Source organism: Pyxicephalus adspersus, chromosome 2 (genome assembly GCF_032062135.1).
Source record: "Pyxicephalus adspersus chromosome 2, UCB_Pads_2.0, whole genome shotgun sequence".
Classification (NCBI taxonomy): Eukaryota; Metazoa; Chordata; class Amphibia; order Anura; family Pyxicephalidae; genus Pyxicephalus; species Pyxicephalus adspersus.
Window position 1 is genome coordinate 60,455,551 of NC_092859.1, and position 25,271 is coordinate 60,480,821.

Genomic DNA, 25,271 nt, shown 5'->3' on the forward strand with positions numbered 1-25,271 from the left:
AATGTATTATGTATGTAACAAATGTATAATCTGAATTAGGATAATTGTAGGAATAAGGTTTGCATTTACATTCCTATCATAGTACTGATCGTTTTTTATACTTTTTTGTTTTGTTTTTTAGTTTCAAATAAATGGTTCCACGAAAGGGGACAAGAATTCCTAAGGCCTTGTGGATTAACAGAAGTTGACTGACATGCAGTCATTGTGTCATTGCAATTTTTTTAATGTTTTTATTCTTTTTTAAATTTTTTTTTTACTGTTGTCTCTAATTCATACCTGGTATCCAGTGTGGTAAAGTTTAAAATAAAATTGCCAAAACCAAAAAAATTATTCTTTGAAATTACATCTGTGAACATTAGCCAAATGCAATATTTAAGTACACAAAACGGAACATTAGATTTTGTATGTGCATGTGCAATACTTTTTAATCACCATTCTTTGAGGAACTATCATCAGACAACCCCCATGCTCTATTAACTGCTGGGCAACAGAATATAGAAGAGTAACAGGCACCACTATGCTCTGGCGTCAGAATAAGGAGACGTGGGGTACTATGACACACTACTATATTTCACCATTTACTGGGTAGCAGTATATTGCAGACTTGTAGTTTCCTGTTACTACAGGGCTATAATTTGTACATACCTGGTGTGATTTGTCCAACTTTCTTTCTGTTTTATTTTATTATAGTGGGCTCGGGTTAAAACATGGTGCTAATGGTTTTAGCTTACCAGTATTTACAACTGTATAAAATGTTTCCTCTCTTAAGTATCTCTTACTGATCTAAAGTCAAGCAGATGTTTTATAATAATTTACTTAAAGTTAAGCAATAAATCAAATTGAAAACAAGATAGGGGAAAATATGTCTAGGACACAAAATGTTCCTAAAACTCTTGATTTTAGCCCTTTGGAGGTTTGCTAGTATAATTCACTATAGTGAAGTCACTTGTATTTTTATCAGAGATTTTGAATTTGCCTTGAGTCTGCTGCTGGACGCCACTGTCCTGGAATTATGGTAGTCTCAGAGTTGCCACTCCAGTGATACTTAATAATATTTCCTTACTTTTCTGCCCTGGTAGCTACATACAAGGTTAGTGGAGCTAAAGAAAGACCGTCTTTTTTACACCAAGAGTATTAAGATTGCTTTTGCAATACCAGCTTCATCAGAGACCTTACCTATTGCTTGTTCAGTGCCATCTCCCAGTTCCTGCCAACCACTGACACATGGTTTTAACTTCCCTAGTGGTAATCCCGAGTGTGACTCGGGGTGGCTTTTAAATGCAAAAAGCGGTAACCCCGAGTCACACTCTGGGTAACTTTAAGAGCCCCCTTACCTTTTCCCCACGCTCCAGCGGCGATCGAATGGTCCTGTTGTGAAGCCGGGACGGCGGTCGTCGGGGGGCATGGCCGGGCGGGAAATTAAAAAGCAGATTACTGGGTAATCTGCTTTTAAATACTACCTGGGTCTCGGCCACGCCGCTGCTCACATCAGCAGTGAGATGCGAACCACAATGCGGGACTTCTGCATTGTGCTTCACATCTCACTGCAGATGCGAGCAGCAATAGCAGATTCCGGGGGTGGTCGACCCCGGAATTTGCTATTGCTGCTGGCATCTGCAGTGGGATGTGAAGCACAATGCAGAAGTCCTGCATTGTGCTTTGCATCACTCTGGAGATGCAGAGCAGCTCCAGCCTCTGTGTGAGACAGACGGGAAATCCCCACCCACATCACCCCGGGAGGATGAGTCATCTTCCGGGTGATGTGTGTGGTGATGTATTGGGGAGGTGTCTGGGAGGGAAATTTAAAAGTAGATTACAATGTAATCTGCTTTTAAATGGGTTTTACAGTGCAAAAACACCACACAACATGAAATAAAAATACATTTTTAATTTCATATTTTATTTTAAGATTACATTGTTGTCTATTATTTCATTATTTTTTAAAATTATTATTTATAATTATGTATTATATTATAAATTATGATTATAATATAATAAGTAAATATAATTATCATACCGGGGAGTTAATCCTAAGAATTACAGGCCCACAATATAAACAAAAAAAAGGATCACTTGAGTAGTTTAATTATCAATGGTCTTTTATCGACAAAGAGCCACAGAAAGCTTTTCCCTGAAATCTCACTTCTTGTTTTACGTTTCAAAAGATGCAGTGAAATTATAATTTTGTCCATGTGAAACACTGTGTAATAGAATGTTTGCTTATCTCAATTTAGCCATCAATTTAAATGTTTTGATATACTGCCTGTCAGGGAGTGTCGCATAAACAGGGAGGACTGTCATTGCTGCCTACTAGCTCTGACAGTAGAAAACTTTTTTTGATTTTTAATGTCAGTTGTATTAGAAATTTTCATTGACTTGATATGGACTTGCCTTGGTGAAGCTGCATATTTGTTCTAACTGTATGGATGTACAAGTTTTTGTTGTACATCTCATTGTCAATTCACTGTTCTGTAGACCTTCTCAATTCTATTTTGTTATAAAAATAAAAAAATAATATAAATACCAATACTCTATGCACTCTTCTTCATTTTCTTACATCTACCAAATTTGGCAATTACAGGGCTCATCGAAGATATTTGAGCATCAGTATAACATTTTGGTGGTTATGAATTAGAATAAAAATTTCAAAATGGGAAATCTTTCAGAGGTAATACTTGTTGTTGTGTATCTAAAAGGGGATTTCCTTTATTTTGGGTACATTTTTTCTTGCTTCTGAAGTCTGACCAATCGTGACAGACAGATTTACAAATGATAACTATGATGATTAGATACCACTTATGACAAAAGGAAGTAAAGCTACAAACTTTAATTTTTTTTTAAGATGGATGATATGGTAACTGATTGATACCATCAGTGTTACTAAGTACACTGTAGCCCTAAAACGCTTCCCAAATTTTTAGTTTTGCTAGTCCTTCAACATCAGCAGTATTGATATTGCAGCTTACCAGTCCTTACTAATGGAAAGCTCCCACATCTAAAAACATTTTTATCAAGTACAGAAGATACCTGTTGATCTCACAAGTAATATTTTTCCCGTTTAAACTACTAATTTAGTAACCCCACATGAAATGAAGGCGAACAAAAGCTGAAATACTTGACCTTCAGCCTGGGTGGCAACTGTAGCTCTCTTTTTAGTAACTGTGGGAGTTTAAAGCTGCGTACACACTTCCAATTTTTATCGTTGGAAATGAATGACGAACGACCGATTGGCCAAAAATCGTTCGTAAAAAAAGTAACCAACGACGCCGACGAACGAGGATAGTCGTTGGAAATGAACAACCGGACCGGTGGATCGGATTGGACGACGATCGTTGACCGTCTATCGTGTGTACGGTCGTTCAGTGATCATCCATGGTCTGAGCATGCGCGGTGAACGAACGTTCGCTCACTTCCTGTGGTGCATGTCACTTCCTGTATCGTTCAAACGATCGCATCTATCGTGTGTACAATATCTTTGAACGATCGTGTCGTTATCTGTAGGTACAGGATCGGTGCCATACGATCGTTCGCAGATATCGTGCAGGATCGTTCGTCGTTCATTTACCAACGATAAAAATTGGAAGTGTGTACGTAGCTTTAGAGTTACCTTGTTTACACAATCACAGGGGAAAATTAACTTCTAAGGACTGATAAGCAGCAATTTGTTACATTTTGCTTTTAGGTTTAGAAATGCTTTCCGAGGCTTTCATTTAGAGTAAGTGGTGCTACAGAAGGACCACCCTCTTACCTCTGCACATTTTTTAATTAACTGCAAAAGTGTGAGACATGTAGTGATGCCTTCTTAATGTTTTATGGTAGTGGTTTTTCCATATTGCATCATTTACAATATATAAACATTTCAATATCAAGTGGTAGACATCTGTACATGCCTAGGCATTAAATCTGTGGGAGTTTTTTTCCCTTGGCTTTTCATTTACTGTGTTTTGCTTTACTTGTGAACTAACACCTTTACCATGCTCTCAACATTCTAAGAAATATGACGCAAATATATTTAAAAAGTGTTCCTGTGGTCAGTGTGACATTTAACTTTATTTTAAAATACTGTTGAATTGTTTTCAGCAAATTTTAGACTACTTAGGAATTTTGCTTTATGATGAGCATGAAAACGAAAAGTGGAAGGTCAGTACGTTACTGTTTGAGTTTGGTAACATGTTGCATCAAACTTAGTAGATATATTAATATTTTCTGCACCTGCCGTATATATTGTATTTGGCATGTGTTGTACATACACATTAAAATATTTTAAAATCATATACATAAGTCTCTCTGTATTCTTAATTGATCTTTGTTCATTCCTTGATAATGCAACAAGTGTTGTTGAATCAGGTAATAGGCATCATGAGCAAATTGACACATTGAATAATTCTTTTGAAAATGACAAACTAACCTTTGCCCCAAGGTCAACAAAATTTCCAGATTTTCGTCAGCCCCCGCATTTTAACCTTTGTCCAGCAAGTGACAGGAGAAGTAAAAGAATTGGATCTCCAAACAATTGGAACTAAAAATTAAACAAAGGATTTTTGGCTCTTAGGTCTCTACAGTGTAATTCTGATAGTAATAAAGCCCTCTGACAAGGGTGGAAATGTGGTTATGAATGTTCTTCAATATAAACAAATGTGTCAAAAAATTCTGAGTAATATAGAGTAGTATCAGCCATTAATATTGAAGAGTATTAAGTATTTTAATGAAGAGTCTTACAAGGATTTACTGAAGGTATAATAGATAAAAAACATGACTTTCTGAATGTAAAGAATCTAAAAATACCCACTATAATAATACTAAAAGTCATTTGATGGACTAGATTTACATAAACATGCAATACTGTTTGGAATTGATATTGAAGTGCTTTACTCCAGTATCCCCCAAAAGAGACATACTTACAAGAAATGCGTTTGTATTTGATGATCAAACCTACCTCCAGGTGCAGGGGTTGGCTATGGGGACCAAGTGTGCTCCCACTTATGCCAACCTGTACCTGGGGAGATAAGAGAGGGAAATTTTCTCCAATGATGAACTGTCGGTCTACCTTCGCCATATATTGCTGTGGCGAAAGTACATCAACAATGAGCCTGATTCATCAAGGAAAATCAGAAGCGATCTGGAATCGGACACCAAAAACCTATTAACCAATTTTCAGCCGCCAAGAATACGCTGGCGTATTCTCCCAGCAGTTATCAACTGAAATGAACGCGCGCTTCGAGACCCACCTCTACGGCAGCTTGACACTGGGGAGTTTGCATTCAAAGTCACTGTTCCTCTGAAAAATCATTCTTTCTTTGGCACACATATTTCACTTAGCCCAAAATAAAAATGTATTTTTAAATGACCAATTATTTTCAGGTTGGGAAAGAGTTAACTGATTTTAGCTGTTTACAAAAGCCCCTACCTAAACGCTTACGATGCCTGACTCGACGATGCGCCTACTAATAAATACTTGCTAGTTCAGGCGGGCGAGACCTCGCTTTTGCCAGCGGACTAGATCAACCAACCAAGTTCTTCTTTGCTTTCATAGATTTGTATGTATGTGTGTATGTGTATGTGTGTGTATATATATATATATATATATATATATATATGCACACAGGTTGACAATCAAAAATCCAGGCAACCTCTGGACCTGAAAAGTGTCGGATTTTCGAAAATTCCGTATTTTTTTTTTTTTACTTACCATATACTTTTATACTTGATACACACAGGCCAGCCTTCCTCTTGCAGCACCCGCGGACACCTGGCACAGTTCCAGGGAGCAGGCAGCAGGGACATCTCTACATGTATTAAGTTTAGCAAGCAAGACCTAACAGCTGTTTCTGCAGAACAGCGCCATGAAAACATTAGTGGCCAAACTGTACTGCAGTCCCTGTATTGAAAATGTGATCTGAAATTCATGCCGGGAAACTGAAGGATCCGGATTATCGATGGCCAGATTTTTGATTGTCAACTTTTATATATCTAGATATCTAAATATATAAAAAATATATTAAAATAAAAAAAGAATATAAAAAATAATCAAAATTGTTAAAAGTTATACTAAACACACACATTTATTAACCACCTGGGCGTTACACTGAGGTCTAGATTTCTGTACCAAAAGCGTTAGTTTTCCATGAATTTTTTTTTAAATTGTAGACCTGTAACTTACAGAAATATGTCTGAACAGGGTTCTAGTAGATATCATGAATATAAAAAAAGTTTGAAACACACAATCATGTAAAAAAAAAAAAAAAAATACTTTTAATAAAATTAAAATACGCAAAAATCAGCTTAAACAAGAATACATAAATAAATGAAAAATACTGAAAATTCGATAATTCGGTATACTGTATAGTAATATATTTTTCTAAAACACCTCCCTAGTGTCCAACAGTCCAACGTCACATACTTATAGACAAAACCACATAAATATATTTTGTATTATTTTGCATTGGACTGGATACAGAACTTTGTATTGAATCCAATACAAAATATTTGAATTTCCCGCTATGACCCCCATCGACTGGCGCATGCACACACATCATCAGGAATCGCCGGGTATTCTAATTCTTTCCAAACTTCTGTACTTCCATGCAAAAAGTGTTACATTTATTTTAGAGTTACAATTTATTTTAGATTGTAGGCTATAATTCACCGAATTACTCAATAATTACTTATAATTCACCGAATTACCGCATAACTCACTGAAATATGTCCAAAATTTTATAAATTTATTATTAAATTTTTTTTTATAAAACATAAAAAAAACCTTAAAAAAAAAAATCTTTAAAAAAAAAATAGTGTATAATGTAATGTACAGTAGCCTATATAATAAATATATAATACAATTATATATATATTATATAAGGATTTTTTTATTGGACTCAATACAGCATTTTTGTATTGAGTTCAATGCAAAGGAACTCAATACAAAATTTTGAATTTCCCGCCCCGCCTCCCTCCCGCACCGACGCATGCAGCAACGTCCCCGGGAAACCCCGGTGATCGTCACTGCACTCGCCGGCTGAAGCAAGAAGACGGAAGACGTGTCCGGGGGAGCTGCGGGGAGAAGGTGAGTATTTTTTTTTTCGATCGACGCTGGATCATCGCAGTGGGGACCAGGTAAGTGAGGGGAAATTAGGTAGGGAAAAAAGTTCGGGCTTATCGATAGTTGTAACTTTTTTTAGCCCGAACCAAGGTCGGGGTTATCGGTTGGGTGGTTAAATGACTTGAACATTAAAGCCTACTTTGTTTTGATTTACTATTTATTAGCTGTTCACTGGTGTACAAATGTAAATGATCATATCAAAAAATGATTATAGAAATGTCAAACTCAAAAAACAAACTGCCAAATTGCATAGACTGCGCATGTCCCAATTACACGCAAATTCTTATCAGCTGTGCGCATAAACATGAGCCAAACGCAGACAACATAAGGGTGTTGTCTGACTTTCTTTTTCCTTTGTCTACTTTGTTGTCCTTGGGGGGGGGGGGGGGGAATAGGCCGTAAACATCAGGGGTTGAAAATAATATTATATTATAAAAAATAATAATCAAAAATGTTTAAAAAAAAAGGGGGGAGGGAGTTGGTTGCTGTGTTCTTCTAATCTATGTTGCTACATTTCATACTTTGTTCACCATTTAGCACAATAGTTGCTTTTGTTTTTTAAACTTTGAATGATTCAATGTCCATTTTGCAATTAAGAAGTCAATGTTAATGCTATGTTATTGTGTTTGTGGTCATATTGTTTATTGCAATAATGTGTCTTAATTACCACCTTTATGTATAATCCGTTTTTATTACAAGGGGTGGGGGGAGTAATTAACACCACAAGCAGTATGTAAACAGCCTAAAAAAAAATATTTGGTACCATACAGGCATATTAAGGGCAAACATAGAAACAGTATCAAAAGTATCACATGTCCATAACATGTTTTATGCATATTATCTATTCCGTCATTACCAATATTGTTGACAGACCTCTTCCTGAAGCAGGAGGAGATCCTATAAACAAAAAAAATATATATAATACACACAGATAAACCTAGTTGATACATATTTAACAATTCCTAATATATTATCCTTTTGTTCAATATAATTCCAATAGACTCCAGTTAGAGTAATAGGTTCCTAAAGTAGACATTCAGGGGTGTCTCATGGCAAGAAGGATTGAAGTACCGGAAAATTTTTGTAGTGCACCCCCAAATCCCATAAGGTACGTGTAGTGTCTCTATTCTCCTCCCATGCTATCTGTGATTCCATAGCTTCAATATTGTTAATCTCACAAACCCATTCTGATATAGTAGGAGACACAGAAGTACCCCAATGTCCAGCAATAACCCATTGCCCAGCCGTGATAAAACAGCATAGCAAATCCTTTTTATTGTTTTAAAAGAACCTGGCAAAGTGTGTAAAAGAGTAATGGTAGGGTGTAGTTGGATATCTGAGTTTGTGATTCTGTTATAAAAAACAAAGATCTTTCTCCAAAAGCTGTGGATATGTGGACTGGAATGGCAAATATGGAGCATAGATCCCAGTGCATGATCGCATCTCCAACAGTTAGGTGAGTATGTCTGCTTAAACCCATGTTTGTCCATCGGGTATCTATACCACCTTATAAGAATCTTATAAGACTAATAGGTCAAGATTAATGACTTTGAGAGCTGTTTGTGGTCCAGTGTACAATCCATATCCTTCTCCCAATATTTGATAAAGTGTGGCAGACCTGGTTTCAAAATTTGTAATAAAAGTTGGTATATACAAGCCACGCCATCTGTCATTCGTTCTTTTTGCAAAATAAGCTGCTCAAATTCAGAGGGGGCTCTAAGGACCAAAGAAATTGGGTGTAACGTTAAACTATACGCCTATAGTTGATTACCAACCAAGCTGAGCTTTGTAGTTCCCGAGGGATTTGTGGATCTCTAAAAAAGAGTTATCCCTCCATTTCGTAAGATATGTATAATATTTGGTTGGTCCTGCTTATTCCAAGAGAGGAATTTAGATACATCACATGCAGGGGGAAATTCCGGATTTTCAAAGAGAGGTGGTAATGAACCTGGTCTGGAAAATAACAAATTCTGCTTAAGTAGGGAATCCCTTAAGGTGAGCACCGTATGTACAGTAGGGGGAGTAAGTGGTGAGAGAGATAGAAACGATGGTTGTAGCCAAGGTATAACAGAGAGATTTCAAGAGGTCAAGGCCTTATCCAGCAACACCCATAGCTTCTCATCCCCACCCTTGACCCAATCTATGACTCTATAAAGAACCGCCGCCATGTTATATAGTTTAAGACCTAAGTATTTAGGTGGCGGGACTGCCATTGTGTAAAAATAATATAACACCTTCGGTTTTTACAGTGGCAATGCGGCCCAACCAGGACATTCATTCATCATATGAACAGAGCGTATTGGCATGTTTGTGATTAAAGGCCTATATTTCAGGTCAGCCATTAACAATATTGGATGGTATTTTGATGCCCAGATATTTGATCTAATTATCTTGCCAACGAAAAGGAAAATTATTCCTCAATTGAGATGCCTGTGTAGGTAATAATGAAACATTGAGGGCCTCTGTTTTGTCATAGTTAACTTTGAAGTTACTTAATTCCTCAAATCGGTCAAATTTCCTCATATGTACTGGTACAGGTATATGTGGAGCTGTAACATATAACAGAAGATCATCTGCAAATAAGGATAATTTATAATGATGCTCTAGGACCCATAGACCTTTGATATCTGAATTATTCCTAACTGCATTAGCAAGATGCTCCATCACCAAAATGTATAATATGGGCGAAAGGGGACAGCCCTGTCTGGTACCATTCTGTATAGTAAATGAACCTGATAGAATCCCATTAGCTCGCACTTTGGCGTACGACCCTGAATGAAGAGCCTGTATCCTATTAAACATCATGGGTCCAACACTTATCTGTAAAAGTGTCTTTTGTAAAAATATCCAGTTCATTTGATCGAATGTTTTTTCAGCGTCAACCGATAGAAAGCACATTGGAACTAATGTTTTCTGGGCATATTTCATGAGAGATACCGTTTTCAGAGTATTATCCCTGGCTTCTCTCCCAAGTGTAAATCCTACTTGTTCAGGGTGTATAACATCAGGAATCAAGATTTTCAATCTATTCGCTTAAAGTTTAGAGTATATCCTGATGTCCAAATTAGTTAAGGAGATGGGTCAATATTTACTACATAATGTAGCATCTTTACCTGGTTTAGGTACAACTGTTGTAATATGAGCTTCAAGGGATTGAGTAAGAAAAACACAATCCTTGGAGATGCTGTTAAACATAGATAATAAGAAAGTCATAATATTGCCTTTAAATGTCTTAAAAAACCTAGGTGTGAGGCCGTCAGGTCCAGGGCTCTTCCCAACTTTCAAAGAAGATTTACAGGAACGTAATTCTATTGCATGTTTCCCCTTGAGATTATATAAATCTTGATAACATTTTTTAAAAGAAGGTACAATCTCAGTGAGATTATATAGTTTACCACTCTTTGATAATCTAATATATAGAATGGATGTAGTCGCTGAGCGCGGCTGGAGCGCCTTAGCTAATAATTTACCAGTCTTATCCCTATGTTGGTGAAATGTTTTCCTCGTCTTATCCCTGAGTTTCAAAGAATATTCTTCCAATAATGTTCTCAATTGTTGGCATTGTTGGGATTAACCAGGTAGCGTATCCGGGTCGGGATTTTGTTTGTTTGGCTTCCAATTAGGAAATGGATTCCAACAACCTTTTAATACTTGCTATTTTCTCTTTTTTCAGCCTAGATGCATGTTTGATAAAATGACCCCTTAATACACATTTAGGAGCTTCCCATTGAAATGGTTTAGGTGTTAAATCGGTTTCATGAATAGCTAAAAAATCTGTAATAATCCTAGATAAATCCGTCATACATATGGGGTCTTTAAGAAGATTGTCATTTAATTTCCATCTTGTTCCACATGCACTATTTGGAGAAATGTCTAGCTGGAAAAAGGCGCGTTGCCAAATGTGGTAAGTGTTGAGATATTCAATATCATTTAGGTAAGTTTTTCTTTTTAGGTGTATATTTGTTTCATGTGCACTCATGTATGTACATACATACATATATATGTATCTGTGCATTTATGTGTGTATATATACATAGAAAAGAGAAATTATAGGAAGAAATAGGCAACAAGGATTTTTTAGGCCATATTGCTTAACATGCTTCAAATTAAAAAGATTGCCTATTTCTTCCTATGATTTCTGATGTCATGGGCTTGGCTCCAAGCAACATTCATGGATGATATTGCTTCTGGTTAGGAGGAAACCCTCTTTATGTGCTTCCACTACCAAACTGGGGTGAATAAGTCAATATATAGTTGGGCAAGGTCTAACATGCAATTCAAACTGCACAAACACCCTGAAAGGCTTGAAAAGCAAGAACATATGTTTGGCTCAAAGTGTACAAACCAGCATGTTAGTCTATAATTTCAAAAAGAAACCTAACAAAAAATAAATACAAAAAGTATTATAATATGAAATAATATGCCCGTACGTTTGAGCAAAAAAAAGCAGTTACATGCAGGTATTAATACGCATACAGTAGGCGTATATGCAAATGCGTGGCGTAGGCACATTTTTCAGTAGGCGGGAGTAAATCCGGACGTTTCATATCTGCGTTATCATCACGCCGTGCCCGTTTGCAGAGAGGGACCTGCGCTTAGGTAAGTGAATTTTTTAAAACGTTTTAGCCGGGGGGGGGTTCTTTTTAGTTGCATACGCATACTTATTTGTCCATACCTGCAGATTTAAATGTGTTTTTATGCATCATGCATGTTTGCACATTTAAATGTGTTTTCCCGGGCCACTTACCTAGCAAGGAGAATGGGGGTGTTACCTCTAAATTTATACCTGCATTTCAAGGAACACCAATTTATTGGGAATGGTGAGGTGCATAAACTAGAAAATGTAGGTTCAAGTGGGGGGACACTTGCTCCTTGGTATGTAAGTGGGTCCACTTTTTCAATTAAGGACTTCTATGAGAGTCCTCTGTGCTTGTACACACAGTACAGTTGTAAGGCTGCAAGATATGACATGCAGAATTCCCACACACAGCTATCACACTGTGCCCATGATGTCGTTACACATACCCACAGAGTGGATATATTTTCCCAAGTATTTTTTTATATAGAAGCCACAGCACAGCTATAGAATGGGGGAGGAACAGCCTGTGTCCCCATCTGATTCTAGCTGCCCTGTTCTCACTGCCCAGCTCTTATCGGCAGCTGGAATCCTCTGCACAGATGACAGCTGAGAATAGAGCGTCCTCTATTGTTCTTTCAGTGGATTAGAGCTGCAGGTGAGAGTTGGGTAGAGGTCCACACACCTAAAGTTGGCTGTTGACAAATATGTACATGCACATATTTTGATGTGTATATATATACGGTTTGTAAAAATCTTCATGATTCTACCCCATTAAGCTCAATCAGAGGTAGATCATTTGGAGAGCACTAATTAGCCTCCTAGCTATCACGCAAGGCTGGAAATTATCTTTCTTTGTCGGGAGGACAGTGGAAGCCTTCTGGTAGAATGTCCTCTGGATAGCTGAGACCACAATCCTGATTTTGGTGAAGGCACATCATTCTACTGTCTCACATAGAAATTCCTGTATTTGTATTTATCCACTTTTTGGTTTGTTGTTTTTTTTTTTTTCCTGTGTCACCAAAATAAATTCACATGTGCTGCATTATCTGAACCCTAGATTGTATGTATGTATGTATCTCTGGCACTTACTAATGTTTCACTAAAACTGGATAAAGAGTTTACATCTAGAAGCACAATTATTGTTCTTACAATGGTTTAACTAGGATTAAGCTTAGTGGGGTGGCAACCGGAAGCTTCTTAGTAAGAGTAATAGTATACCCATATATATCTACACACAGTATTAGTTTACAATTGCAACCAAACTATGTCAATTTGCAACAGAAAATATATCAATCAGTCAATCAATCAGTGATCTCTTTTGGATTTTAAGAGGTGTTTGGTTGTTGTCAGAATAACTCAGATTTTGTTTCTCTTTTTCTTTAGACAATGATTATGCGGCGGTATGAGCAGCAGCGGTCAATTTATGGCAAGTGTCAGGTTGTGGAGAGGCTGGCAGAGAGGTACGCGGCCAACTGTGGAGGGCCGATTTAGTCCGCCAAGTGGGGGACCGCATCCTGTCTGGTAAGTTTTGCATTTTTTCTTCTCCTCTTGTTAAGAGGTGGTGTTTTAGAAAGTTTGTTGTTTGTGTAAAGTAGAATTGTTTAGCCAAGAACTGTTTGTTTCTCACTTCCTATATTTTACTACCCTTAATAATTTGGGATATTTGGATTTGTTATTACAGTCAACTCTCCATCACATCGGCGGCTGCTAATTTTACAGTGGGCACACAGGCGACTGGCCGTCCCCCAGGATGTGGAGGAGGAGCCATCCCCAGCGGAGGAGAAGCCATCCCGGAGGGGGATCCAGTCGTGGAGGAGGAGTCATCCACAAAGGAAGAGGAGCCATCTCCGGAGGAGGAGCCTGTTGCCCAACATCAGCAGCCAGTTCACAATATCCGATCACAATATCAGCAGCCAGTTCACAATATCCTCCTCCGATGAAAGAGAGGAGGCGGCCGAGGTCAAGGAGATTGCCTGTAAGCTAACCTTAGAATCAACTTTTGTAACATATGTTGCAATTCAACACATTCACACACTACTTTCACCATTTTTTGTTACAAATACAAAGAAAGATCCAGCAGGATTTCATGTAGCTTCCAGTCATTATTCATGCATCAAATGAAGGTTCCTTCTAGGTTGTTGGCTAGCATGAAGAAAAATAGACATGAGTTTACTTACCCATAGTTGTACTGACAAATGTTTGGTCAGAATTTTTGGACGTGAGCAAAATATATCAGTTAGAAGTTTTGCATTAATCTATTCACCTTAACTAACCTTACAAATCTACTTTAGTCCTGCCCACCCACTTTTACTTATGGTGTTTATTTTATTATCTACAGCTAGTGGAGAGCCCTTGCCAGCACCTTCTCCACAGGACACAATTTCCTCATCTGAATGTAAGAATTTCTCCATTTTAGATATTCTGAACATTCATTTAGAACCATGAGTATAAACTAGGAGATAGTTTGATAGGCCTTGCTCCATCAAGTATCAATAGGAGTGTATTACTAGCTTCATGTCTAGGTAGCTTTTAACAGAAGACAAAGGTTAAATGTCAAGTTTGTCTCTTGTGAAAACCCACAACCTCAACCTTCATTGCCAACAAACTGCATCACTTTAGTTCCATAGCCATAATTAGCTTGGCCCCAGGAATAACCTTTCTTTCTTGTTTGGCACGATGTAAACAGCAAAACAGTCAGATGAGATGACACAACTTTAATTCTTGAGCACTGTGCAATTTAAGAACTAGCTATATATTATACTATTACATTTGATCAGTACTTACCTCTCTTATTTTTTTGGTCTTCTTCCACAAACAGAGCTAGTTCCAGGATCGATGGAGGCAGCCAGCCCTCCTGAGGAGGTTCCAAGCCACCCACCACCACCCCAACCCCGGCGACATGGCAGATATCCTCCTGGTAAGTTTATATTTTAATTTGTTTGGTTTTTACAAGGACAGTACTTTTTAAACATGTTTTGACCAAACTCTTCCGGTTAATATATTATTTGTTTTTTCTTCACCTGCCAGGAAGTAGACGGGATAGCCTGTAGGATGTAGGCTGCACAGGAGGATGTCTACCATGGAGCGCCGGCTCAGGATGGCCCCTCCTCAGGGTATGTCCAAGCGGTACCGCTTTTAAAAGTTTAAAATTTTGTACATATAAGTTTAAAAAAGTGTTATATTGTTATTTTTTATATTTGTTGGGTTTTGCACATTTACAGTTATGGGGGAGAATAAAACAAAAACCTTTGTAAAAAAAAAAACTAAAAGCCAGATTTTGTGAATGTTATTTTCTTTTCTTTCAAGTGCACATTTAAAATCTGTTTCCAGCCTGGCCAATCCAATTCCATCCCTTAAAAAACACAAAAAATAAACCTTAGTTTTTACACAATAGTTGTTTTAACCATAAAATATCGAACATGCTCTTATCCTACACCAACCTGTTTTGCAGCTTGGCCGAGTTTGCTCCATTCCTTCATTGGTCACTTTATTTTCAAAATATCCTGTGACTTTAAAAGTAACAGAGTTGGGTATGTTAGATGTGTCCTCTTCAAAATATATGTAATTGTAACATCATTCAAGAATATATTTGGATAGAATACACAGCTGAACACCTTAGTATGTCATTTTAACCAACAGAAAAGTAGTTGACCTATTAGCAAGCACATTTATCTGTTACAGGCAAGTGTCAGAGAAGTGAGGTGTGCCATATTTGGTCCCTAGACATAACTAGATTTTTGTTCATTTAGTGAACAAAGATCCAGTCGTGTATTTGGAAATAATGTTTGGCTTTTTTTAAGGTCATTCCATTAATACTTGTAGAGTATTGAGCTGAGACTTCATACTTAAATAGAGTCACTTTGACACATTTACAAACTGGAACATTCTTTGGGGATTAGATAGTAAAACTGCATTTAGAGCATGCTTGGGCCACATCAAATGAAACTTAGATAGGCAAAGTGTTAAAATGCAAGGGTCACTAACCTGTGAATATTGGGCAAACACAAAATAGAGATTAGGCTAACCTTTACAAACAAGCGTCTTCACACAGGATCTGAACTCAAACCCACACTGTCGATCTCATGGAGTCCAGAAAAAATTGATTGAAAAATGATGGGAAGAATGTGAAGAATGTTCTCACCTGGCACCCGGCATCCATCTACATACTTCGCCCAGACCGGGCACGGCCACGGGCCACTTCAACAGCCTGGCCACGGGCCCAGGCCACCTCCACATCCTGGCCTCGGCCACGGGCCACCCCAACAGCCCGGCAATGGGACCCCCCCCACAGCATGCCAACGGGTGCGGGCCACCTCCACTGTATGCCCACGGGCCACCTTCACAGCACACCCATGGGCGTGGGCCACCTCCACAGCGCGGGCGCGGCCCACCTCCAGAGTTTGACGATTACTTGCCCACGTTTTGGGAGGTGGGCAGACAGGGGCATGGGGTGGGCTGGCAGGGGCACAGGGTGGGCTGGCAGGGGTACAAATTGGGTGAGCAGGGGCACGGGGTGGGCTGGCAGGGGCTCGGGGTGGGCTGGCATGGGGTGGGCAGGCAGGGGCACAAATTGGGCAGGCAGGGGCACAAGGTGGGCGGCCAGGAGGTGGAGGTGGCCAGGCAGCAGCCAGGGAACAGGGTGGAGCTGAGGAGAAGGATGGAGCCGGGGAGAATGATGGCACTGGCTGCTCTGCAGGGGATGGGGGGCCAGCAGGACCTATTGGGAGTTGCCAACCCAGCCTGTGAATAATCACCTGATTTAGCTGAGATTGTTGGCCCAGGGATTCACTTAACATATTACAGAGATGGTCAACTCTGAACATGTAGGCACCCAAAGTGGCCGATTGTTGTTGGACCGATTCTATCAGACGATGCATGGCCGCCAGATGTTGTTGGGTAAATTCTCGTTCCTGGCGATTTTGATTGAGGTTTTCATGTAGGAGCGTAAGGACCTGTTTTAAGTTATTTGAACTTGGGGCAGACATCCTTGACTCCACTACTCTATCAAAATGGGCAACTAGCCTCTGAGTGAGGCTTAGAAGCTGGCTGCCCATAATGGGTTGACCCAATCCACCTGCATCCACTGGTTGCTAAAAAGGGAAAATAAAAAATTACTAAATATCACATAACTTTGTGGGTCACCATAACATTATGCAGACAGCACCCTGACATTGGAACATCAACAAATGTTAGACACATTTATTCTAAATCCTAAACATTAAACATGGGTTGCTTACGGAAACCTCCGGTGTCTCCTCTTCTTCTTGAATAAATGTCCACCTGAGGGACCCTAAACAAAAAAAGGAACACATTGGGAAAGGTTCATTCCCCCAACACATCCCAAAATAAACACTATTGGACCAGTTCTTGCCTACCTCCACAGTGGATGCAGCTTGTGAAAACTTTTCAGAACCAGAAACCAGCAGACATTGATGTTCTACAAAGGCACATGATATATCACATCATAATGAATTGATATGTGAAGACACCACATTCAAAGTCCCTAATATTTCGCACAGGCAAAATTATTTTTATATATTATAAAAATTACAATTACAAAATTATATATATATATATATATATATAAATATTATAGAAAGATCGAAGGGTATTATTTAGCTTTTGGAATGACCTGTAGATGGTGATCTGTTAAATAAAGCACAAAAATAAATTAAATAGAGTGTGCTTGACTCTAACCCAAGTTCATTTGGATTGATCGGTTCACTACGAATATTCTCCTTGGCTCCATGTTACTAGAAGGAAAAACATTCATGCCCACATTCATGCGCCTTCAAATGTGCGCAGGGGGGAGGATTGTGCTTGTTGTTGTCATGGAGGAGGAAGAGTTGCTTTTCACCACTGATGTTGTGGCATCAAACACAACTGTTCTGGTTACTGCAGAGGAGGAGCAGCCTTCAACTTCGCGACGGGTCCGGGAGCCACGCGTTTTTTTGGAGCGTAGCCACGTGGATAATATACTGTGACCAGGATGTCAAAAGACGTTTCCGCCTTTCCCGCCAGGTCATCCATGAACTGTACAACTTGCTGGAAGCTAAAATTGCTCCAAAAACCAAGAGAAGCCAGGCAGTGCCAGGAATGACCAGGCTTTTTGCCACTCCTTATTTTAGGAAGGGTTTCCTTTTAAACCTCCTCAGCCTTAATTTGTGGACTAAGCCAGCCTACAGTTTCCAGGGTTTTTATGAAGGTCATAAATGTCATTGTGGAAATTGTCCCACTATATATTCAGTTCCCTCAAACAGCTCAGGAGTGGAGGAAGGGGAGCGGGATTTCCTAATGTTTTGGGGGCCATCGATGGCAACCATGTGTCAAATCAGGCCCCTAAACTGCAGGAAATCACCTTTCGCAACCGGAAGCAATATCATTCACTGAATGTACAAATAGTCTGTGATGCCAACAGGAAAATCATGAGTGCACGCACAGGTTTCCCACAATCATGCCATGATGCCTATATCCTGCATCAGAGAGCCCTATACCAGAAAATTATATCTAGAGAAATGCCTGAAGGCTGGTTAATAGGTAATGTATAACGTCGTTACTGTAAAAAAACTAACAGTAGTAAAATCATAAAGACACCTATTATGTTGCTATGTCTCTTTGCATTGTCAGAATGCCAGGCTATGACCTATATATGTCATATTTTGTTCTAACATCTAATTTAGCAAATAGTTTCTAAATATTGTACAATATTGTATTGGGAGCATGGGGGAAGAACTAACCTTCAGATATTCCCAGAAGCCCTAGTATAATTACTATGTTCACAGCTCACAGTACTTCAGTGTAGTAGTTAGTAGTAACAATGGCTCCTAACAACCAAAAAGCAATAAAGTGACCAAAGGTCACAACCCTTAAAAACCTTTGTAAAAAAACTGCATTCACAGAACACTTACTATACCAAGAACTAACATTTATTATGTTTGTCTTTTTACAGCCGAAGGATAAGGGCAGCTTCCATGGCTTATGACAGCTGTGTGTCAACCCCGGTCTGAAGCAGAGCATATTTACAACAAGGCTCTGCAAAAAAGCCGGGGGATTGTGGAGCAAACCATCGGGCTGCTAAAAGCACAGTTTCTGAAAGCTGCCCAAGTCATCATAGCATGCTGCATCCTGCAAAACCTGTGCTTGCATCATGGTGATACCTGGGACATTCCAGAGGAACTCGAGCCAGAGGTGCACCAACATCCCGCCTCCAGCTCCCAAAGCACAGCAGAGGGCCATCGAGTCGGGGATTACCTTATTGCTAATGTCTTTACGTGTGAGTATTTACATATGTTTACAATGCATGCATTACATATTTCAGCACATCATGTTTGGGTTTCAAACCAACCTAGGAGTTTAAGTCATAGCAAGCACACTTTAATTGTTTGGGAAATAAAATAGCAGACATATTTGTGTAAGCTGGACCTTTATGTGACACTTTACAAAAACACATTGCCAAACTGGGGCAGAGTGCAATTTAGTGCAGATTTGGGCAAGCATTGCTTATGCAGCCAGAAAAGCATGAAAAATACAATCCAGCACCATGTAGTTACCACTAAAACATGATTAACCATGCTGCTTAACAGATCCTAATAATGTAATCTATTTCTTTACAGGGCAATACCATCCCTCTGCTGTACAGCCAAGCCTCTGGAATGTCACATCACAGACTACCATACATTCGTGAATGATATTGCTTCCGGTTAACAGAGAAATCCACCTTTATGTTCCTCCACTCCCAAGCTGATGTGAGGAAGTGAATATATAGTGAGCCAAGGTCTAAAATGGCATTTAAACCTTCAGAAACATCCAGGAAACTGTGGACTGGCTGAGTGCACAAATCAGGGGCTACGTGGTTTGAAAGGACTCCTTCCTAAAATATATAGAGTGTCCAGGAGCCTCGTCAATGAGTACAATGTGAATGAGTACAATGTAACATAAAAAAGTAGCACTTACCCAAAAGAAGATGAAGCATTAGAGATTCATATGGACCCGTAATGGACTGTAAAAAGCGCACAGAACAAGGAGCAGGTGTGCGCTAAATAATTGCTATGACCTTACCATTGAGCTTAACAGATCCTCCTTAATCGCACAGCTGCAAACTAATTGCCTTAATTGGCGGATTCACAACCCGTTACTCATTCATCAAGGCAGGAATCCGGCTGGCAAGTGAAGGCGCCGGCCCGTGAGTGCAAGTAACATCCCTGGAAAAAAGAAGTAATGCAGCCTTATCCAAAAGATAACAAAAAACAATCGAAATCAGACAATAATAGTCATTATAAACATAAACATACAGAAAAACCCAATTCCAATATTATTCCTGCTATTTCCTAATTTATGTCATTCCCCACAGTCATAAGTCATACAAGGGAATAAGAGATTGTGTATTTTTAGCCGTCGACCAGACTTCAAGGAGGGATTCATCTTCAGCCTGTGGCAAGGCACTTTCAGGGAGATTTTTTCTGAGTTCCCCTCTTTGTTCAGTGATTTCACACTTGCTTCACCCTCTTTGTCTTCGTTCAACGCCGGAGAAGAAGCCTCAGGGACCCTTTTCACTCTGCTAGCGTGAATCCAGATTGGTGCCTCTTCTGTGAGAATCGCTGTTCTGGTGACTGCTACAACTCGGGTGGGTGGTCCAAATGAAAACTCAGTCTGTTTTTGTCCTTTTGCCAGGCGCTGGACTATCACTATGTCTCCTGGTTGGAAAGGATGCATAGGTTCCTGTAGAGAGAAAGGAGAGGCACGAGCAACATCTTTTTCAACTTGATCTAAAGTTTCTACAAGCTTCCTCACATATTCTGCCTGTACTGCTTCTAGATCCCCTTTTTCTATCACAGGGGCCTTTGGACCCCAAGGGGTGGGGAAGGATCTTCCCATTAGGACCTCAAATGGTGAGTAACCAGTATTCTTGTTAGGCTGCATCCTAATTTCTGCTAGGGCTACAGGCAAAAACGTTTACCAATTAGTGAACGTGCCTCCAGTAATTTTCCTTATTTTTTCTTTAATTGTTCTATTCATCCTTTTTACTACCCCAGAACTCTGAGGGTGGTAAGGGAGGTGGAACTTCCAGTCAATCCTAAGGGCTTTGGAAAGCTCCTTACATACCCTGGACGCAAAAGCTGGGCCATTGTCTGAGTTAATTTGAACAGGGCATCCCCATCTGGGGATAATCTCTTGTAACAAAATCTTTACCACAATTTGTGTGGTTTCATTGGTAGTAGGGAAAACATCTGGCCATCTAGAGAACATATCCACAATCACAAGGGCAAACTCCTGCTTTCTTTCCTGTCTTTGGAATATGGGTAAAGTCAATTTGAAAGTGAGTGAATGGCGAAGTCGGGTAATTCAGATGCTGGTGTTGGGCCTTCTTTGAGTTATTTGGGTTGTTTCGGGAGACATATAATACATCGTGAAACATAGGATTGTACCTTTGATCTAAGGCTTAGTATAAAAAAAAAAATCTCTCCTAATGAGGTCAGTGGTTGCCTGTGCTCCCCTATGGCCAAGGCCATGATATTGTGCAATTAAATTTGGGGCGCTTGCAACTGGAATACATGGTTTCCCCTATTTGCAGATAGGACCCGTATCAGGGTCTTGTACTGCACCTACCGATTGCCATTCTAACTTGTCACTACTTGTAGCCAAATCCTGGAGGCTTAGCAATAGATTGTCGGTAAGGGTAATTCCTGGAATAGCGGCCTCTTTTGCTGCCTTATCAGCTAGGACAATCCCTTTAGCTATGTCCGTTTGGAGGCCAGTATGTGCTTTACAATGGATAATAGCAACTTTGCTTGGTAATTGGATGGCGGCTAGGAGGTTGTGTACTAGGGTGGAATGTGAGATTTGCTCCCCATCTGCAGCTATGAAGCCTTCTCTCTGCCAGATTACCCTGTGATCATGTACAACCCCAAAGGCATATTTGGAATCAGTGTATATATTTACATCTCTTCCCTCAAAAAGACAACAAGCTCTAGTGAGGGCAATCAGTTCAGGTGCTTGGGCTGACTGAAAAGGTATAGGATTCGATTCTAGAATAACATCAGGGAGTTGAACCACAGCGTATCCCGCATGATAAGTGTTGTCATTGGGGCGGGAACAGGTTCCATCCACAAAAATATCAGGTGCTCCTTCAACATGTGTGGACTGTAAGTCAGGTCTAGGTGAGGTGTGTTCATGTATGAGTTCAGTACATTCGTGGGGAGGAGGCAAATCATCCTGCTCTCCCTTATATCCAAATTGGGCATTTAGTATAGCAATTGGACCGAATGTGCTGAGTATTTAATATGAAGTTGAGGATTTGAAAGTAATAAGACTTCATAGCCACGCAACCGTTGTGCAGACATATGTTGGGTATGTATGTTTTTAAGTAGGGCCTGGACATTGTGTGGTGTATGTAGGGTGGTGAGGTGACCTAGGGTGATAGGTGTGGCCATCCCAGCGACCATGGCACAGGCTGCCAGACTTCTGAGACACGCAGGCATGCCCTGAACCTGTAAGGGAAACACTTTTGAGAAAAAAGCAACAGGGCGGAATTTGCCTCCATGTTCTTGCGACTAACTCCTGCCATGGTTTTACATTTGTCCCTGGCAAATAAGTGAAACATCACGCCATAGTCGGGTAGGCCCAGACCGGGACTTGAAACCATTGCACATTTTAAATGACTAAAAGCTTGTAACATTTCATCAGACCACTTAATGAAATCAGGCATATCAGTCTTAGTGGCTTGTCTCAGAATATTGTCATAGTAGGAACAATCAGCTATCCATTGGCGGCAGTAACCAATCATGCCAAGAAAAGTTAGCATATCTTTCTTGGTTTGTGGGCGGGGCAGACCCAGTACGGCAGAAATTCTGGCATGGCTAATTTTCCTCTCACCTTAACTGAGAACAAAACCCAAATAATCAACACTTTCCGTACACTATTGTAGTTTTTTCTTTGACAATTTGTGTCCACATTCACATAACCACAGTAATAAACTAACACAGTCTGCCCGGCAGGCCTCCCGAGTAGAACTACATATGAGGAGATCGTCCACATATTGTAGAAGGTCAGAACCATGAGGGGCAGTCCAAGGGTGCAGTGTAGCTTGGAGGACAATGGAGTAGAATACTGGGGAGTCTACATAACCCTGAGGCATTCTACACCAAGTATACTGGCGATATTTTAACGTGAAGGCAAAGAGTGGCCGTGTCTCCTTGTCAACTGGGAAAGAAAAAAATGCATTCTTTAAATCAATAAGAGAGAAAAACTCTGCATGGGCAGGAATAGCTGATAGCAGAGATGGCATGCCTGGAACCACAGGGGCTATGGGTATGATCTAAACATTTACTGCTCTAAGATCCTGGACAAACCTAAAGGTATTGTCAGCCTTTCTCACTGGGTTGATAGGTGTAATATAGGGGGAGATAGTTTCCTCAATAACCCCTGCCCCTAGGAATTCCATCAACACAGGTTCAATTCCCTTTTCTCTTTCTGGGGAAAGTGGGTACTGTTTAATATAAACAGGTGCAGTGCCGGGCTTAAGCATTGCCTTATATGGTGTACAAGAGATTAGGCCAACATCCTGGTCAGTATTTGCCCAAACCTCAGGAGGAACCTGATCAAGTAGCGGATCCTGTGGTTGGCATTCCAAATATAAAAAACAATTAAAAAAGTTTGGTACATGGATGGGCATTACTAAGGACGTGACACGTAGGTGTTCCATCTTACTAATCCCCAACTGCAACCTCAATAGAACGAACAAATCTCTCCCTAATAGATTCACTGGACAATTTGGGATAACTCTGAATCGATGCATGAACAGTGATTGGTGGTTAGGAGGATGTTGGATAGAGAGAGGAGGGGTTTTATAAGATCTTGTGAGTATCCTGTTAATTCCCATAGAGGGCTCATTCGGTTGAATAATGCATAATTATTCGGGTGATCGAATATCGAATTTGAACTCCATTAAAGTCAATCGGGGGAAAATTCAGGTTGTTATTCGGGTCAGTGGAGAGCTTCTACAGCCTATAAATACATTTATAAAGACATGTCAGGACTCTCCCAGCTCTGCACAACACTGTACAAGTAAAAATAAAATAAGGAAGTCTTTTTTCTGTTGCTGGCAAGTAGTTTTGGTCAAATAGCTCATGTCATTTTATGGGTCGGCCAAGGGAACATGCCGGATTTTACACGGTCTCCGAGTACAGCCAGAGAGGGACATGAGGGGGTTCCTCTGGTCCAAAAATTAGCCACCAGGTTTCACCGCTCCGTTACAAGCCATACACAGGCTTCAGAGTACAGGCAGAGGTCTCTGAGGGGGGTCTTTCAGTCCAAAAATTAGCCAGCTACACAGCTCTGGTATACGTTACAAGTGACAGGTGGCAGCAGCAGTAGGAGGAGGCGGTGGGCACTAAGACGGAGTGGGGACGGCATTAGAGGTTGAGGCCATCACCCATATGGACAGTGTCGAAGCTGTAGCTATTGGAGACATGAATGGATCAACGAGATTCCAATCCATACCTACTATGTAGCGAAACCACATGAAACAGAACAGGCTTGGCGGAATCAGCAGGGAAAGAAGACCCTGTTGAGCCTGAGTCTAGTCTGGCATCTAGAGCTGGGTACTGAGCAGTGGGCAGGCAGTAGCAGTAATAGCATGAGGAGGAGGAGACAGGCCCTGAGACGTAGTGTGGATGGCTGTGTTACTCCTCCTGCTCTTACTGCTGCCGCCTGCCCACTGCCCAGTACCCAGCTCTAGATGCTAGACTAGACTCAAGCTCAACAGGGTCTTTTTGCCCCATTGATTCCGTCAAGCCCGTTCCTTTCATGTGGTTTTGCTACATAGTAGGTAGGGACAGATTGGAATCTCGTTCATTTATTCATGTCTCCAATAGCTACAGCTTCTACACTGTCCATATAAGTGATGGCCTCAACCTCTAATGCCCTCCTTGCTCCGTCTCAGGACCCACCGTCTCCTCCTCATGCTGTTATTGCTGCCGCCTGCCCAGTACCCAGCTCTAGATGCCAGTTACCAATTCTGTGCACACTCCGTCTCAGAGCTTCTTCCTGCTGCACGGCCCAGGCTTGATCAATATGAGGCATCAGGATGCAGGTATACTTCCGATGAGCCAGCTGATTCGAGTGCGTGGCATTTTTAACCCTGGAGGGCAGGTGGAAGCGTAAGTGGAAGTGCATGTCAATCACATCCAATTGGTACAAATCTGCCAGTGTGGCCCTGTAGAAATTCCCTTCTATGATGTCCCAGTGCACATTAGGAATTGGGGCTCAGCACCTCGGTGAGCCGAAAAAACAGGTGGTCCAGGTTGGTTTTTCAAAGAGCACATTCACAGCCTTCGGCACCTGCTTCTACTCCTCACCCTAGTGGCCCTCTACCTCTACTCCGTCTCTGAGGTGAATAACTTGCAATTTAGCTGTGTAACTGGCTAATTTTTTTTTAACGAGCATCCCCATCAGGGCCCTCTGCCTACTTGGAGGCCTATATTACTTGTAATGGAGCTGTGATTCATAATGAAATATTTGTATTTTTATTAGAGAAATGCATACATTTTTTTGTCCTTTTGGATAGGATAGCAAGTGGTATCAGAACTAAATATC

General features: G+C 40.3%; 1 protein-coding gene and 1 long non-coding RNA gene across 7 annotated transcripts in view; both read left to right on the top strand.

The window, feature by feature from the left end:
- P4HA2 (prolyl 4-hydroxylase subunit alpha 2) overlaps positions 1-2,527 on the top strand; it is an 88,406-nt gene extending 85,879 nt beyond the window's left edge. For all 6 annotated transcript variants that reach the window (XM_072400848.1, XM_072400847.1, XM_072400850.1 and 3 more), the window contains one exon: positions 122-2,527. In XM_072400848.1, the coding sequence (XP_072256949.1) occupies positions 122-192 (71 nt within the window). In that variant the 3' untranslated portion in view covers positions 193-2,527. The remainder of the gene's footprint in view (positions 1-121) is intronic.
- Positions 2,528-11,850: 9,323 nt separating this feature from the next.
- On the top strand, positions 11,851-23,756 carry LOC140323620 (uncharacterized). The gene is made up of 7 exons (XR_011919412.1): positions 11,851-13,199; positions 13,360-13,653; positions 14,017-14,073; positions 14,497-14,595; positions 14,706-14,791; positions 18,628-18,951; positions 19,292-23,756. It is a non-coding gene; the product is annotated as an uncharacterized lncRNA (long non-coding RNA).
- Positions 23,757-25,271: the final 1,515 nt, after the last annotated feature.